General features: G+C 40.1%; 1 protein-coding gene across 2 annotated transcripts in view; it reads right to left on the bottom strand.

Moving 5' to 3' along the window:
* Nucleotides 1-1,783: 1,783 nt before the first annotated feature.
* The window catches only part of NUDT4 (nudix hydrolase 4), a 56,136-nt gene continuing 42,447 nt past the window's right edge, over nt 1,784-15,472 (bottom strand). The window contains exons 4-5 of one of the 2 annotated variants that reach the window (XM_065399283.1): nt 9,241-9,332; nt 1,784-5,647 (exon numbers count right to left, since the gene is read on the bottom strand). In XM_065399283.1, coding sequence (XP_065255355.1) covers nt 5,452-5,647; nt 9,241-9,332 — 288 coding nt within the window. In that variant the 3' untranslated portion in view covers nt 1,784-5,451. The remainder of the gene's footprint in view (nt 5,648-9,240; nt 9,333-15,472) is intronic. The other variant, XM_065399291.1, reaches the window with a different exon arrangement.

Genomic DNA, 15,472 nt, shown 5'->3' with positions numbered 1-15,472 from the left:
AAACCTCAGCTACTGCAGACAGGAGCCTGCCATGGCTGAAGGTAGGTCTGCCTTTCTATACTGTACTTGAGAGCCAACACTCCAGCAGCCTAGAGAGGGAGGAGCTAAATTAGATGGGAGCAACTGCTGCATCTCAGTGTGTATGGGGGAGGGGAAGGAGCAGTCCCTATATCAAGGCTTGGTCACGTAAGATGGGGGTTCTGTGCAGCTAACCCCTGGGGCAAGACTTGAGATGGTGCTGACTATATATTTCTTATCCCCTTATTGACTAACAAGGTGACAATGAAGCTTGTGTAAGGAAAAATGTTTGGGAACCTTAACTACCCAGCACAGCTAGATGTAGGAGTTGAACCAAGCCCCTTAGACAAGTAGAAGCTGATTATACAACAGGTTTAATTGCCCTTGAGAGGTTCACATCTTTGAATCAACTGCCTCAATCACTGGTAGTGCAGTTCTTGGATTCCATTTTTTGACAAACATTTCCTTTTTATGTAAAGGTGGGGAAATTGTCCTAATATGACAGCCCAGGTATAGTAAAAGTTTAGATTGCAATAAGCAGGTTAATATCCTACCTGCTGCTTTCCAGGGGTGAGACAGACTGTAGCTGTCCTTTCCATCTATGAGAGGCACTGAACACAGCCTATGTCCTTGAACAAATGTGGCAGAATGTCACCTCTTACCTCCCCAAAAATGCAGAAGTCCCAGCTCTGACAGTTTTAGAGAAGATGGTAGTTGATCCCCTTCCAGTAAGTACTCTGCACTTCCCCTGCACTCAGTAGGGGACTACACTGGAAATTTGGCTTTATGACACCTGTGAGGTAGGTAAGTTTCCTCCCTGTGTACAGATGTTAAGACCTATTGATGCCTCTCACCTCTAAGGCATGCCCAATTTCAATTGTGTTCCTGAAGCAGCTTTCAGAAGAGCAAGGCTGTAGTTTAGGGTCAGGGATGAGATGAAAACTACTGCTGGCCCACTGCTCTAGTTTGTATCTATATGCTGCTTTATCAGGTGCTGAGGTTAGATAGGAGGTACATCAGACCAATTTATGCCTGCTGGGTTGTACCCACTAGGGTTACCATATTTAACAAATAAAAAGAGGACCCTCCACAGGGCCCTGGCCCTGCCCATTTCCCACCCCCAGCCCCGCCCCAACTCTGCCCCTCCCACTCCCCGCCACGCGAAAAGGGCTGCCCGAGCGCTACCGGCTTCACGGTTTGCCAGGCAGCCCCCAGACCCTGCGCCCCCGGCCTGCGCTTCCCCAGCGCAGCTGGAGCCCGGGAGGGGAAGCGCCCGGGAGGGGAAGCGCCCAGCCGGGGGCGCAGGGTCTGGAGGCTGCCCGGCAAACTGTGAAGCCAGTAGCGCTCGGGCCCCGGCCAAGCACTTCCCCTCCCGGGCTCCAGCGGCGCAGGGTCCGGAGGCATGGGGGCTGCCCGTAGCGCTCGGCTCTTAAACAGAGCCGAAGAGTCGGGGAGGAGCAGAGCAGCCGCGGGAGGGGAAGTGCCCGGCCGGCATTTTCCCGGACATATGGTAACCCTAGTACCCACACTCTTACTTGGACTATTCAGAACACACAACAGGAGCATGACTGTCAGTTTTAGGCCACATTTACGACAACATTTGAACTGGAGCCTGGAGAGGGTTAACCACGGTTAAAGGTTCTCGATGGAGCTATATTTAAGCAGTCCTCAAACCCTTTTCAGATGGGGCATAAGCATTGTATATCAACACTTTGCTATCTGTGGTAAAACTAGTGCCTACTGAAAGATGACACTCACAGCACTAGTTCAGATTTTATTTTGATATTTATCTCAAATATAAAAAGTCAAAATTCTTACATCAATCTTTAAAGAAAATCCATGCAAGCAGTTCAAAATGTTTACAATTTGTTAGGGGATTTTCCTTCAAATTTCTCTTCTCAGAACCATGTTGATAAACAAACCAAATAGGTTTTTCCTTTTGATTTTCTCCACCGTGACTTGTCAATAGGCTAACTTTGGGCAAAGTTAGTGTGCCTGCAGTAAGTCACCAAATTATGCTTTTCACTTTAACAGTCTCTGTGCAATACACTTGATACTTTTGCAGTGTTAAAACATCAATTTTTAAGTAGGTATTTATTGTAACAAAACTCCAGTTCAGGTGGAGCTGAAGCTATTTCCATTGGCAATAACATATCACATCTATTTCATCTTAGGTCATGATGATCCCAAACCATGGCTGCTACAGGAAAACCATTGATGCAAATCAGATTCCTTTTTCTGTTCACACAGCCAGGCAAGCATCAGAGCTGCCAGCAGCTCACTGGGGTGGGGATTAAAAATGTAAATTCTAGTCCTATTTGCACAAATAATGCATCACAGTAAGCTATAAAACCACCACTAGTTACTTCATAAACCAAACTGGAAACCTTTGTAAGAACGTGAGGAAACTGCTGGCAGTAATATGCTTCTATATATAATCTTGACAGCAGGAGCTGATGCAAAATTTTATCCTCCTTATCCCAAGTTTTACACCATCCATTTCTGTAGAATTTAACTTTAGGGTTCACTTAGACTGCTAAAAGACTCAAACATACAAAAGGAATTTGCTAGCATGGTTTCCTGTTGCATACTTAAAGCAAGAGCCTGCACAGTATTGTCAGTTTACCTTTACTGTCACATACTTCAAAGTTCTGTGAATAGAAAAGCATAGGAAATCAAATTGAACAATACAGGGCTTCATTTTGAAAGCTGCATAGAGACTGAAGAGATCTGTACAACAAATGGCATTTAAGAATTCATGTGGCACTATTAACAGTCCAAATGTGTGCAACCAAAATATTAAAATATTTATAGGCAATCAACAGTTTGTTAGCAACAGCAATTCTGTACATTTTTACAGTTATCAAATACATAGAGAGCTACAAAATAAGATCATGCATTACCACTAATATCTTATACAAGTATGAGCTTTCTTTTAATTCCAGGAGTCTGAAACTGTTTTGAGATGGCTTCTAGTTCATAACTGCTTCTAAGTAACTACTTTGGACTTTTGTATGTAGTTTCATGGATTATGTTGTACAAACAAAAACTTCTCAAAAGGCTCACAGTTATGAGCTCAGTTTAATGTGTTAATGACTACTGCACAAAAATGAGTGTCAATGTACATGACAAACATGAAATGGTTCACGGTTTCAAAAAGAGATTAGATCAACTTAAAAATCTGATGTTTCTATTACCATTAAACCATTCTGTCATTGTACATTAGACATTCTTTTCAAAGCACCCGACTTCAGCTCTCTAGATGTTTTAGTTAGTAAGTCTCTTTTCAATTCTGTAAGCCCTTCAGGACAAAAGCTAGGCAATGTTGGTGGTGTTTAGATCAGAAGAATTAAAATGGGTTTAAAATCTCATGAATTGTTGAGATTTTGGCCCTCAAATACCTGAAGTCTCATGAGATCAACTGTTCATGATGATTCCACCATTTTGTGGTGCATCTGAACTATACACAGAAGACATGCTTGCTCTTCCGGTTTTAGAAGAGACCTGGAACTAGAACCATAGGGCTAGTGCTGATCTAGGGATTTAAAAAACATCCCACCTCAAAGTTCAGGCAGCTTCTGTTTTTTGGCTCATGTTCAGGGCCATCTCTAATCAGTAGTACTTATGGCCTCTTCAAAGAGCAGTTTACATAAGGTGAAACCTCAAACATTACTATCCATGGTTTAAATGCATTTATATATGGCACAAAGATCTCATTTTTCAAAAAGGATCACTTGTGGCACCAATATTTTCCTAAAAAAGTGTAACAGCACGCAGAAGTTTAATTTATAGCAGCATTTTACACAATTTGTGCTAAAAAAGTAGAAGTTGTGTATTGAGTAACAAAATGTTTAAATTACATTTACTTTCCATTTTACACTCACTATTTACCAGTTGGACTATTTACAAAGGGTTCAAATGCTATGTAAAAGAATGAGTTTACCCAAAACAGCCTTCACAAGACACACAAAGTTTACCCCAACCTCAGTTTTGGCTTTCTGCCCAGAAAGAAGAGGTGGCTGGAATTAATATTTAGATCCTAAAAATTCCAAAAGTATCTGCATGAGCTAGATGGCATTCTTTGTAGAAAACTGTCTTAATGGCACAGTGGCAAGAACATGTTTGGGACCCTTGGTTAAGTTCAGTTTCCATCCTTTTTGGTTGACAGGTACGGGGGGGGGAAATGGAATTATGACCGGATGCTATCCCAAGTTTACTCCAGTTAAGTTGTAGCATTAGCTCTACTTTCACTTCAGAGAGCAAAAGCAGTTATTTTGAACGATCAAAAATATTTTTAGTATTACAACTTTAATTGGGATAGCCAGCATAGTCATTAATAAGGTAACAAAAATTTTGGTATAACTGAAATGTCAATACCAGCACTTTCTGCTCCTAGTCCACAGTGCCATTTCCTCTTGATTACGAGTTTGCTAATGGACTTAGACCTAGCCACATTGTTCCCTTATAGGTATAATTTTCTTCCAAACACTGTACTTTGTTCTTCTATGCCACAGAAGCTACAAGAGACTCAAAACTGGAAGAAACTGATGCTATTTTTTACTAATTGAACAATCTTAGAAAACTATGGGATCGCACCATCAGAAAAATGAATGCTAAGATATCAGAGGAAGGCAACACTTAATGATCATTGAGGGGGGCAGCAGCATGTTTTCAGTTTTCATGTACCTCTTTCTACAATTATGAATTTCTTGCATATTTGGCCAAGTACTACAAAAAAGTCTTTGAACAGCTTTTGGAATTGTAGCAACAGAGCATCAATGGTTGAGCCTCTTTTCCGAATCTTTGCTCAAGCTGTCAACTACATTTTGTATGTTAAGATTCCATAGGTCAAGGTAACAAAGGGAAAAATGTTGCTTGATGTTTGAATCCTTTGCTGTGATTGGCTGGATGTATTTAGCGCTTTATTGTAGTCATGATTATGTATCTAAGCTGAATAGTATGCTCAGTTTCCCAGATAGTGGTAGTATTTTAGAGGTCATCTAGCACTTTAATTGTACATTTTGAGTGGAAGTTTAAGAGAAACGTTACTGCCATTTGTTCAAGAATTTTCCCACTAAATTTTTTTTTTTTTTTTTAAAGACTACCTGACTAAAAAAAATTAAACCAAAATCTGAAATAAGTTCCACTTAACCCAGATGTTTGTTATTTTTAGCAGATGTGTAAGTTTATATATTGATAGTTTTTTAAAACTGGCCAGTTAAGGCATCTTAAAAAATTCCATATATGGCTTTAGTTTGCTGAAATACTATTTTACATTGTTAAAAGGAAAAAAGAAGTTAGTGTCTGAATGTTATGATGTATTCACACATTTTGCTGAGGACTGATAGTCAAAGATGTCTGCATGTGAACACAAATACATTCCCCCCTCCTCCACCTTGTGATGGCGCACGAATAAAAAGGTAATCCAAATTTTTATCTCACAGTAGAGGGCAACCCAGAAGTCTGTGCAGAAGTGACATATAAAGAGTTATCAGGAAGATTGGGGACCACAGAATTCCCATTGGTTGGGGAGCAGCCCAGTTTCAGTTTTTCCAGGTATTCTGCATGAACAGGCTTATGACACTGAAGAACCTTGATAGCATCTTCTACTTTAAACCATTCTCTTTTCCTTCCTGAATGAGTAATTTACATCAAAGAAAAATATGTTACAAACAAGTTTCAATAGCAGTTCAGCTACAACAGCCAGTTCCAAAAACTTAAAGGTCAAGTGCAAAGCAAAAATACAAACTGAATTAAGATCAAGCATCCTCTCCCCTCCCGCCCCCGCCAAGTGTGAATGAAGATGGCATGTAACACAGGTGTAACAGCTGAGCAGCAGAGGAAAAGTGATCTTTGTGCCTCCCCCTCTTTAGTGTATAGAGTCCTAAAAGGTTTGTTTCCCCTTGATTCTTTACATTGGAAATCCAGGTTGTCTGCGCTCCGGTAGACTGACAACTGGAGAACAGGGAAGTGACATCAAGAGAAAGTTGGACAACAAAGATTTAGTCAAATCTATCTTGTTCATTGAAACTAAATAGATGCTAACAAAACATTTTAGATACAGGGTCTCTTCTGTAGAGGTCCTATACCTACTCTATCCAGTCCATCAGTTTATGCAGAATCCATGCTCTTTAAAACAAAGACGTCTAGTCCTAATGGCTGGGAACAGGAACAGACAAATTCATGGTTGGCTTCTTTATAGCATAGGGCATGTCTACACAAACTCTTCCTGAATGACTCCTTGTGTGGACACTTATGAAAGCAGTGCCTTTTTCCAAGGTAGCATAATCCACTCTGAGGGCTGGTCCACACTAACCCCCCACTTCGAACTAAGATACGCAACTTCAGCTACATGAATAACGTAGCTGAAGTCGAAGTATCTTAGTTCGAACTTACCGCGGGTCCACACGTGGCAGGCAGGCTCCCCCGTCGACTCCGCGTACTCCTCTCGCGGAGCAGGAGTACCGGCGTCAACGGTGAGCACTTCCGGGATCGATTGCTTACCGCCGGACCCGGAGGTAAGTATAGACGTACCCTAAGTGTTCATGCCTGAAGTTATTCTGGAATAGCTATTTCATTTTAAACATACCAGAGGGAACATGTGCATTATTCATCTGCCCTCTTCAAGATGATAGAGGGGTAGTAAATTTAACATCTGACATTTGGCAGAGGATAGATTAGTAGCAGAACTCCAGGCACTGGTAATTGATAAGGAAAAACAGGCAACTCTTGAGGATGAGCCAGTGAGAACAGAGCAGCCAGGAAGTTTGCTGAAGCAACCCCTTTAAGTTGCTAAAATGCTCTTAAACCTCATGTCTCAGCTGATAAGACTAAATGAAGCCATCTAAAGCACAGCTGCTAAGAAGCATTTCCTTTAAGAAATATTTTTAAAATATTTGAATTAGTTAAGTATAAGTTATTCTATTTTTTTTCAAATATATTGACAAAAGTTGTATTTCTTTACCATTCATATTTGAAGATATGTTTGTATATCAGACTTGAATCACAAGCCCAATCCTCTTGCACTAAAATTGCAAAAATTTTGCTACTGTATCCGGATGTCAATGTGTTCCTGGAGGATATCCCAAAATGCAATGAATACTAGTATTTATTTTAACCCATTCAATCGTATTTGCTACCACAAAATACATGATTGTGACACCTTTAATGATCCAGAAAGTACCAAAACACACTAAGGCAGAGGTTCCCAAACTTTTCTTATTGTGTACCCCATTCCAGATCTACCAATTGCCTGCATACCCCATACCCATCACTAATACTTTGTGTGTTCTTAACACTGTCTTCAGCCATCTGTCCATATTTCACTGTTACATATAGATATAGTTATAGTGTGATGTATAGAACCGAAAAAAACCTCTAAGTTCTGAACTCAGTACACTGGACAGTTGCTGGGCAAATGAACCTGCACTGTATGGTGACTGGAGGTGAGGGCTCCGTACGTCAGCATCTGTGTTCTCATTGGTATATCTTGAAGTAAGTTAAACTACCATATTTTATGCAACAAAATGTCCAAAGTTTTAAAGCTCCATTTGAGTAGCCTACTATGAAAATGCAATAAATAAAATCCACCATTACATAATTTCTCCCGCACCACCCCCAGAGATGTGTTGCAAAGCCCCAGGGGTACACGTATCACAGTTTGGGAACCCTTGCACTAAGGTTTTTTTTTGTTTGTTTGTTTGTTTTAATATAAAAGTTATTTCTACACTGAAAACATTATGAAAAATCTGTTAATTCTATTTTCATTTTGCTGTACAACTTGCATTACATAGATTGTGCTGCTATTGTAATTTTTAAAACATTCTTTTAAAGGGACACGGTCATGATTGACACCACTTGATGGCAAAAAATTCAATTCTATAATTTATAGTATTATGTTAAAGTATTAAAATTCCAATTCCTGAAATGGGAAAGCCATCTACTAACCAAGGATACTGTTTTGGTGCAGATTCCTGTGTGATCCATCAGATAACTGACCAACGTACTGCTCAATGAGTGCAACATGTTAATATTTAGGTAAAACCACATGGAAGGCAGGCTAACTTGTTAGGGATATCTGTAACTGATTAAATTTAGCAAAGGGGTAGTCATGTGATACATTTCAAAAAATGCTGTTTAACTAAACTGACTACATCAGTGGTTCTCAACCTGCAGCCCATGGGCCACTTACTGCCCAATCAGCACACAGCTGTGGCCCATAGGACATCCTCAGGGCCATACAGGTAGTACATATTGTGTGGATGCAGCCCACAACACAGGGAACTGCATTTGCAGCCCACAATGGTAAATGGGTTGAGAACCACTGGACTAGATACTCTATGCATCTAAACATAGCAGGCTTTAGCCAGTGAACATAACTTATGTGTAAGGTTAAGATTTTTTTCATGGTTATTTTTAGTAAGTCACGGACAGGTTGTAGGCAAACAAAAATTCACAGAAGCCTGCAACCTGTCCAGGACTTTTACTAAAAATGATTGGGGGAGGGGTGTGTGAGACTGCAGTCCAAGCAGGGGGAAAGAGAGCCCAAGCCCCACTCTGGGAGGGGGAGCCAGATGGCTCCAGGTACCCCACTGCTGGCTGAGAGCTCTGGCCCTGCTGCCTTGAGGCTGATGCAGAAAATGTCACAGAGGTCTCAAAGTTACGGAATCCGTGACTTTATGATATAATCGTATCCTTACTTATGACTAATATTGGCGTTGCTCGAGCGCTAGAGAAGTGATGAAGTATAAGTTTGACTAAAGCTAGTCAAAGTTTTTCATTAAAGTTTGATAATGGCTTTGTCATGGTTTTCTTATGACAATCAAAACACCTTTTTGTTTTCTGGAAACAAAAATTGAAAGTTTTTCAACAAAAAGCAAAAATCTGCTAAAAATAGTTTTCCATAAAACGTACCCGTTTTCTGAACACTTGCAATTACGACTAGACTAATTATGACTAGACAACTGGGAGTTCCAATTATGTCTAAAGTTACTGTTTATCCCATCTTATTGCTTTACAAGGCCTACTTCATATATTGTGTTATTTCTATATTGTATTTGAAGGTTAAGTTTTGTACAGTTGAGGAAAACATTTACAATCATTTCAGTTTTGCCACAGATTAGGGATCTCTCCAGATTTAGAAAAGAATCCACTGTTGTAGGTTCTAGAAAATAAAATACACTTCATAATTAAAGTTAGCACATAGCAAGGATAAAAACAAACTTGCCTATATTAACTGAATCCTCCCAGTCTTCCAATATTTCAGTCACTGTAAGAACATAAACGTAAGTCCTATGCTTCCGGTCTTGGTTCTGCTTGAATGTTAGAAATACAAATTTTAATTCACAGTAATTTGGAAGTTATTTTTAAAGACATACACTTTTTAAAAATCATGTTCTTTAATCTAAAGTAAATAATTTAGGTGTGCAATGTATCTGCTGGACAACAAAACCAACTCTTTTATTGACTATACTCGATATTGTTATAAAATCCTTCATAAGTCTCACTATTGCAGCACTAAACACAAGAGTATTTGAACTTCCATTTTCCCATCAAACAGGAAAGCCACCCTTAATATTGAATAGAATCAAAATTGAAAGCATAGTGGATGCTATGGTGTGAAAACTGGATGATATTCATTTAGTTAATGCTCAAACATCTACACTTAGGAGAGAGTCCAGGAAGGACCATCATGATCATCTAGTCTGACCACATGTATAATGGAGACTATAGAATTTCATTCAGCATAGGTGAAATGGACAAGGGATTCATGAGCAAGAGAGAGTGCTCCTTAATAATTAATACTGAATCTAGATCTACCAATAGTAAGGTATGACTGTCAATGTTCCCTCTAATTTTTTCCATCCATGTGTGGAATAAATTTTATGTGCACCAAGGTAATGTGCGGATGTGCACCAGCAGTAGAAACAAAAAACCTATATATAAGTTACCATAGGGATAATTACTCCAGCCAGCACAGTTTAAGCATTTTAGAACTCACTACCCAAAGAAGTAAATTTAAGTGTAAGAAATAAAAATTATGAAAATGCATAGACCAGTCAAAACACTAAAATAACACTTTGAAAGAATAAAATTAGAGAATATAGGTGCATTGCAGGAAGTACCAAGAAGTAACAACAACTAGTATGTGTTGGGAGGTGAGTGTGAGACAGTGTGAGAGAGAGTGAGTGTGTGCTGGCTGCTGGGAAAGTTTCTGAGAGACGCCGTGCATGGTCTCTAAGGCACTCACTGAAAGCTCTCCTGCTTCTATCCTGAGCCATGTCCCCCCCTCCCCTGCTCTGCAGAGATGGGGTATGGGGTGGGGGTAGCACCTGACATCAGCACCCCCCTTCCCCACCCTGCACAGCCAGCAGGAGGATCCCAGGAGCAGCTGCAGGAGCAATGTGGCTGAAAAGCAGTGCACTCGCAGGGGAAGGGGGGGAAGGGGGCACCTGAACACAGCTACCGGATTGTGCACAGCTCTGCTAATCAAGTGTGTGGCACTTGAATCACTCCTGGGCGGCTGCCCGACCGGGTAACTTAGAGGGAACACAGGTGACTACTATATAACAGAATGCTTCTTTCACCCTGGAGGTCTGACTGGTTAGCAGACCCCACTAACCTATTAGAGCCTCTTTCCTTCTTCCCTAGTCACCCAACAGCTTACCTCACGGACAATAGCAAAGTAAGTACCCTTAATGGCTGCTCTTTAGGGAGCTCCAAAGCCAGTTTTAACAAGGTAGAACAGAGAAACAGATTGAGCATCAGAGACAGGAGGGTTTGTAGGGGAATTTAAGTTGGCTACTGGAACAAAACTGAACCATCTAACTTGGTTTGTAGTGACGTATGAAACTTCTGACTTATCTACACAGGATGTTACTGTGTGGCAAGCCAAGGTGTGAATCTACAGTGTATTAGATTGCCATGCAGTATTGTCTCGTGTAGACATGCCCTAATTGTGCATATGTAGTCTGTTTTAAATAATTTAATGTTTTGTTCTAATTACTAAATAAAAGTTCTAAGAAGGTTGTTGGTCAACATCACTGTCATCAATTCTTAAAACCCTGTTAGAGCTGCAGGCTGATAAGCAAGTACAGTAGTGTACCCAGATCCCAGTCTAAGGGTAGAAGAATTGAGAAATTCCACACAGGGACAGGTAAGGACAAGAAACCAAACACCTAAGGTGGGCACATTCAGACTAAAAAGGGGGCAAAATGGTGTAGTTAGCCATGTAACTGCAACAGTGATAGAGGGAACGTCTCCAATTCAGTCAACTTAGTCCTCACAGTGTAGGCATCTTTATTGCTTTACCACTGGAGTCCAGCATGCCTGCCCAAAAACAACCTAACACACGATTCAAATATGTAGTTTAACTCCTAGCTTTAACCCCTTCTCCTAAAAGAGGTACTTAGTGGCTGGTTCCTTACCTTCTAGCTTTGCTTTAGAGATGAGGCATTACAAATTGCCTCCGATTTAGAAAGTTAAATATATTAGCTGGTAAGGAGCTCCATCCAACGTGCCCTAAAACTGAAGTCAGTTATCTAGGGGAGTGAAGCTGTTTAAGGTGCGGCCATGCCTCCAACCGAAGACCCAGATAAGGGATGAGTAACTAAACAGACATGGTACAGTTGTTACCTAGTCCTAGGGCTTGTCTAGACCTGCATGCTAAATTGGTGCCGCTGCGATCGATGCAGCAGCACTGATTTAGTGGGTCATGCGATAAGTTCATGGCAGAGTGCTCTCCTGTTGACTTCAGTGCTCCAACTCCTCGAGAGGTGAAAGCTAAGTTGGTGGGAGATCATCTCCTGCTGACATAGTGCAGAGCAGACACCATGCTAGGTCGATATAAGCTACATCGCTCAGTGGGGTGATTTTTTCACATCCCTGAGCGACGTAACTTACATTGACTTAAGCAGCTGCGTAGCCAGGCCTAGGAGTCCTATAGTATTAGATGTAGCCTAAAAGAAATGCCACGGCTACACTATAAAACAATCTGAGCAATAAAGTGGAAGCAACCAAAGAATAGAGGTACCAAAGAATATTTTGGGTGTTCTCAGTTGAGGGGGGATCCAGAGGAACAGGCTGCCTGCAATTAGGCTAATCCAAATTTGACGACCTTTAGGGCATGCCACAAATCCTATCTGAGTAAGATTTTGTACCAAAATGATAGTTTGTGTATATAACCTATACAAATTTAGGAACAAAAAAGAGCACAGAAGATTCCAAAAAGGCTACCTATTAGGGATCTCATGCATATCTAGTTTACCTCTGAAATATTTGGATACTATGGTGACACTCGCGTGAACAGTGGCTGAACTTGGGAGAAAATATTCACCAATTAGCATTTTATTGATTTCTGGAAACCTACAGCTAAAGTAGATATGGCAGATGCAGTAATCTCTCTGCCTCACTCCACGTGATTTAGGCATCAATCAGTTCCACAGTATCCTCCTCAAGAGGTAAGTGTATTGTACTGTTAAAGATGTTAGAGAAACAAGGTGGGTGAGGTAATATCTTTTATTGGTCCAACTTCTGTTGGTGGCATTTGACATGGAATGTGAAAGAGGTATTTTAAGTATGGGAGACAGATTTTTGCCATTTCCAGAGATGGAAGTGTATCCCTGGGCCATTTATGTCTTAGCTGATTCAAAGTTTGTCGTTCAGCCTGTGAGTAGGATAAAATGCATTTTTTTTTTTTTAAAAGTCTGTTCACGGGCAGGTTGCTGCTCCAGATAAACTCCACCTAATATTTGATTCTGAACTTTTGTAATCTGAGTGCCTCTCTCAATATATTTCATACCACCACATAGAAAATTTGTATGTCTCTACTCAGACTGCCATTTAAGATCCAAAGAAGGAAGAAAATTTGAAGCCATTTGGGTTTTCAAAGTAGAAAGAAAAAAATTAGGAATGCGAGTACTCAGACATCATTTAGACATTGAAGCCATATTTGTATATGAAGCCATATCTTAACTCGTTCTTAAAACTAAATATCTGACAATCAAGTGAATTTGTTTTAATTTTAATTCTAGTTTTTTATTTGTTGATTCATAACTGTTCAACAGTCATTGCAGTTCAACAAATCTGACAGTCACATGACTGTGGAAATTTTGAAACCGGGTATCATCAACCTATGGGATTGACTGCTGCACAATATGGAAAACAGACAAGAGTCAGATTAAAATAGAAGCACTTGTCGTTTAGCTACGCTAAAAGTTACTCTGAACATCAGTACTATATATCCAAGCTTACTATCAGCTATCTCAAGGAATTTCTGCTCTCCATGGTATAGCATATCGAAGTATGCAAGGTATATTATGTTTGTCTTCCTCTGAGGCAGTTATAGGTTTCTAAACACTTGTTAGGACTTCAGTTCAGAACTTGTGAAACAGTTGGCATAACCACCATCTAAAATAGAGCTACATTCACTGCATTGCTTGGTGTGTTATGTCATCAGCCAAGCTACTGTCTGAGAATCAGTCCTTGAGAGGCATAGTTTCGGGAGGTAAATAAGGTGGAAATTGAGAACTATTTTCAGGGTCTATGTAAAATAAGATTTGTAATTTTTAAATCTATTCTTTAACAATCTGTAATCCTAAACATTAATTTTCTTTAAAGAAGCAAACTTATACTGAGACTATTTTCTTGTTGACAAATTTCATCTATCGTTTTACTTACTCCAATTTAGTTTAAGATCACACCGCTTATTTTTCATACTGGCAAGGCGTTCAAGTGCATGTGTTAGATTTCAGCCATGAAATAATGGTAAAATTATCACGTTAGAACCTTTTGTAGTAGATGTAATTCACTCTACCTTTCTTTATAAGTTAATTTCCTGTGCCAGACAGCAACCATTAGTTTTATATGGAACACCTTCTCCTAATAAAACTGTTTTCATACAATGGCCAGTCAATGCAATATGTTCAACACGTAAGCTATTTATTTACAAGTACCTGGCAAGGCTTTTATATGGCAGATATAATTAACACATCTACTCAAGCTTTGCTTTGATTGTGGAGCAGGGGAAGACTCCACTTGTCTTTGAAACTATTGATCTGTTACTCTTAAAGGGATAAAGAACCTAATATCTGGCCTGCTACTGTTGCAACCTAAGTTTAAAGTAACTATAGCAAAAATTAGAGGTTTTATTCTCCAATTCTTTGTGAGCATTTGACATTATTTTGTATCATCAGTTCCCCATTTGTGTGGGTCTGCCACAAAGCATCAGGGGAAACATTTTTTAAAAATAGGATAATAGTGACTGTCAAACTATAAAAATTGGAAGATGCAGTTGTCGTACCAGAAGTTAAAAAGTAACTCAAGCTGACTAGATTGGGTCCCTTTGTCACCCACACTTCAAGGACAAAGGAATTTTTTTTTTTTTTGCGCTTTTGAGAAAGCCTGATTTTTAGAATTGATTTTTTAAATCTCCAATATACTAAGAATGTTCAATCTTGTCTTGCGTGAAGCCAAAAGTAAAACCAAGGAAATGGACTGAAAGCTCTCAGAGACCTTAAAAGGACTAGGTATTGAATCTGAGTTGCCCCCACTGATATTTTAACAGATTTTTTTTTTGTCTTTCATATGAAGCACCAGAGATGGCCACAACTGGAGAAGGGACATTGGATGGTATTGGCCAGTGGTCTAACGTGGTATCAAAGCATTCTCTCAGGTCTTGCTCACGTGCTCAACAACTAACTGATGCCCATACTCAGGGTCAGGAAGGAATCCCTCCCCCCCCGCCGCCAGACTAGCAGTGACTAGGTTTTTTTGGTTGTTTGTTTAAAAACACAAAAAACAAAAAACAAACCAACCCCCCCCCCCCCCCCCCCGGCAGCATGGGACTAGTCGCTTGCTAGAATCATCTGGGTCTCATTCTCTGATTTCAGGGGCTTCAGGCACTGCTTCACCGCCATCTCTCCTGTTCTATGTGGCATACAACAGAGAAGTCTTACGAGGGCAGTAATACTTTGGTTTAATTCCAGTGGGCTTTTAGTGTGCAGGTGGCTGGGTAGTGTTCAGTGACCTTGATATACTGGTGGTCAGACCAGATAATCTGGTGGTCTTTTCTGGCCTTAAGCTCTATGGCTATTTTAGAAAGTTGGGTGTTGAAGAAAATGTTTAGTCTGAATTAAAAAGCCTCTCCCCGGTCAGTCTGGTTTCACTTTTTTGGTTTCCAAGTGTCAAACCTATTAGTTCTTCAGATATCCATACATTTCTTCCAGGAAAATAGGGAAGAGAACACCTGGATTTCCAACATCTTGAAGACTTTTTACTTTCCAGGCCCTACACATCAGAGAAGCAAAAAAGCACAAGCCCATTTCCCCACCTCCTTTTCCAACCACTTTAAATCTACTTTGTAAGATTAAAACAAGTAACACTTGACTTTCTTGGAGAACTTCAAATCTGGTACTACTGCACAGATGTTGGTTTCACCAGCCTATCAACTTGCACA

The sequence above is a fragment of the Emys orbicularis genome, chromosome 1 (assembly GCF_028017835.1).
Source record: "Emys orbicularis isolate rEmyOrb1 chromosome 1, rEmyOrb1.hap1, whole genome shotgun sequence".
Taxonomy (NCBI): Eukaryota; Metazoa; Chordata; order Testudines; family Emydidae; genus Emys; species Emys orbicularis.
Note: the sequence above shows the minus strand (reverse complement) of the source record. Positions and strands in the feature narration are given on the sequence as shown.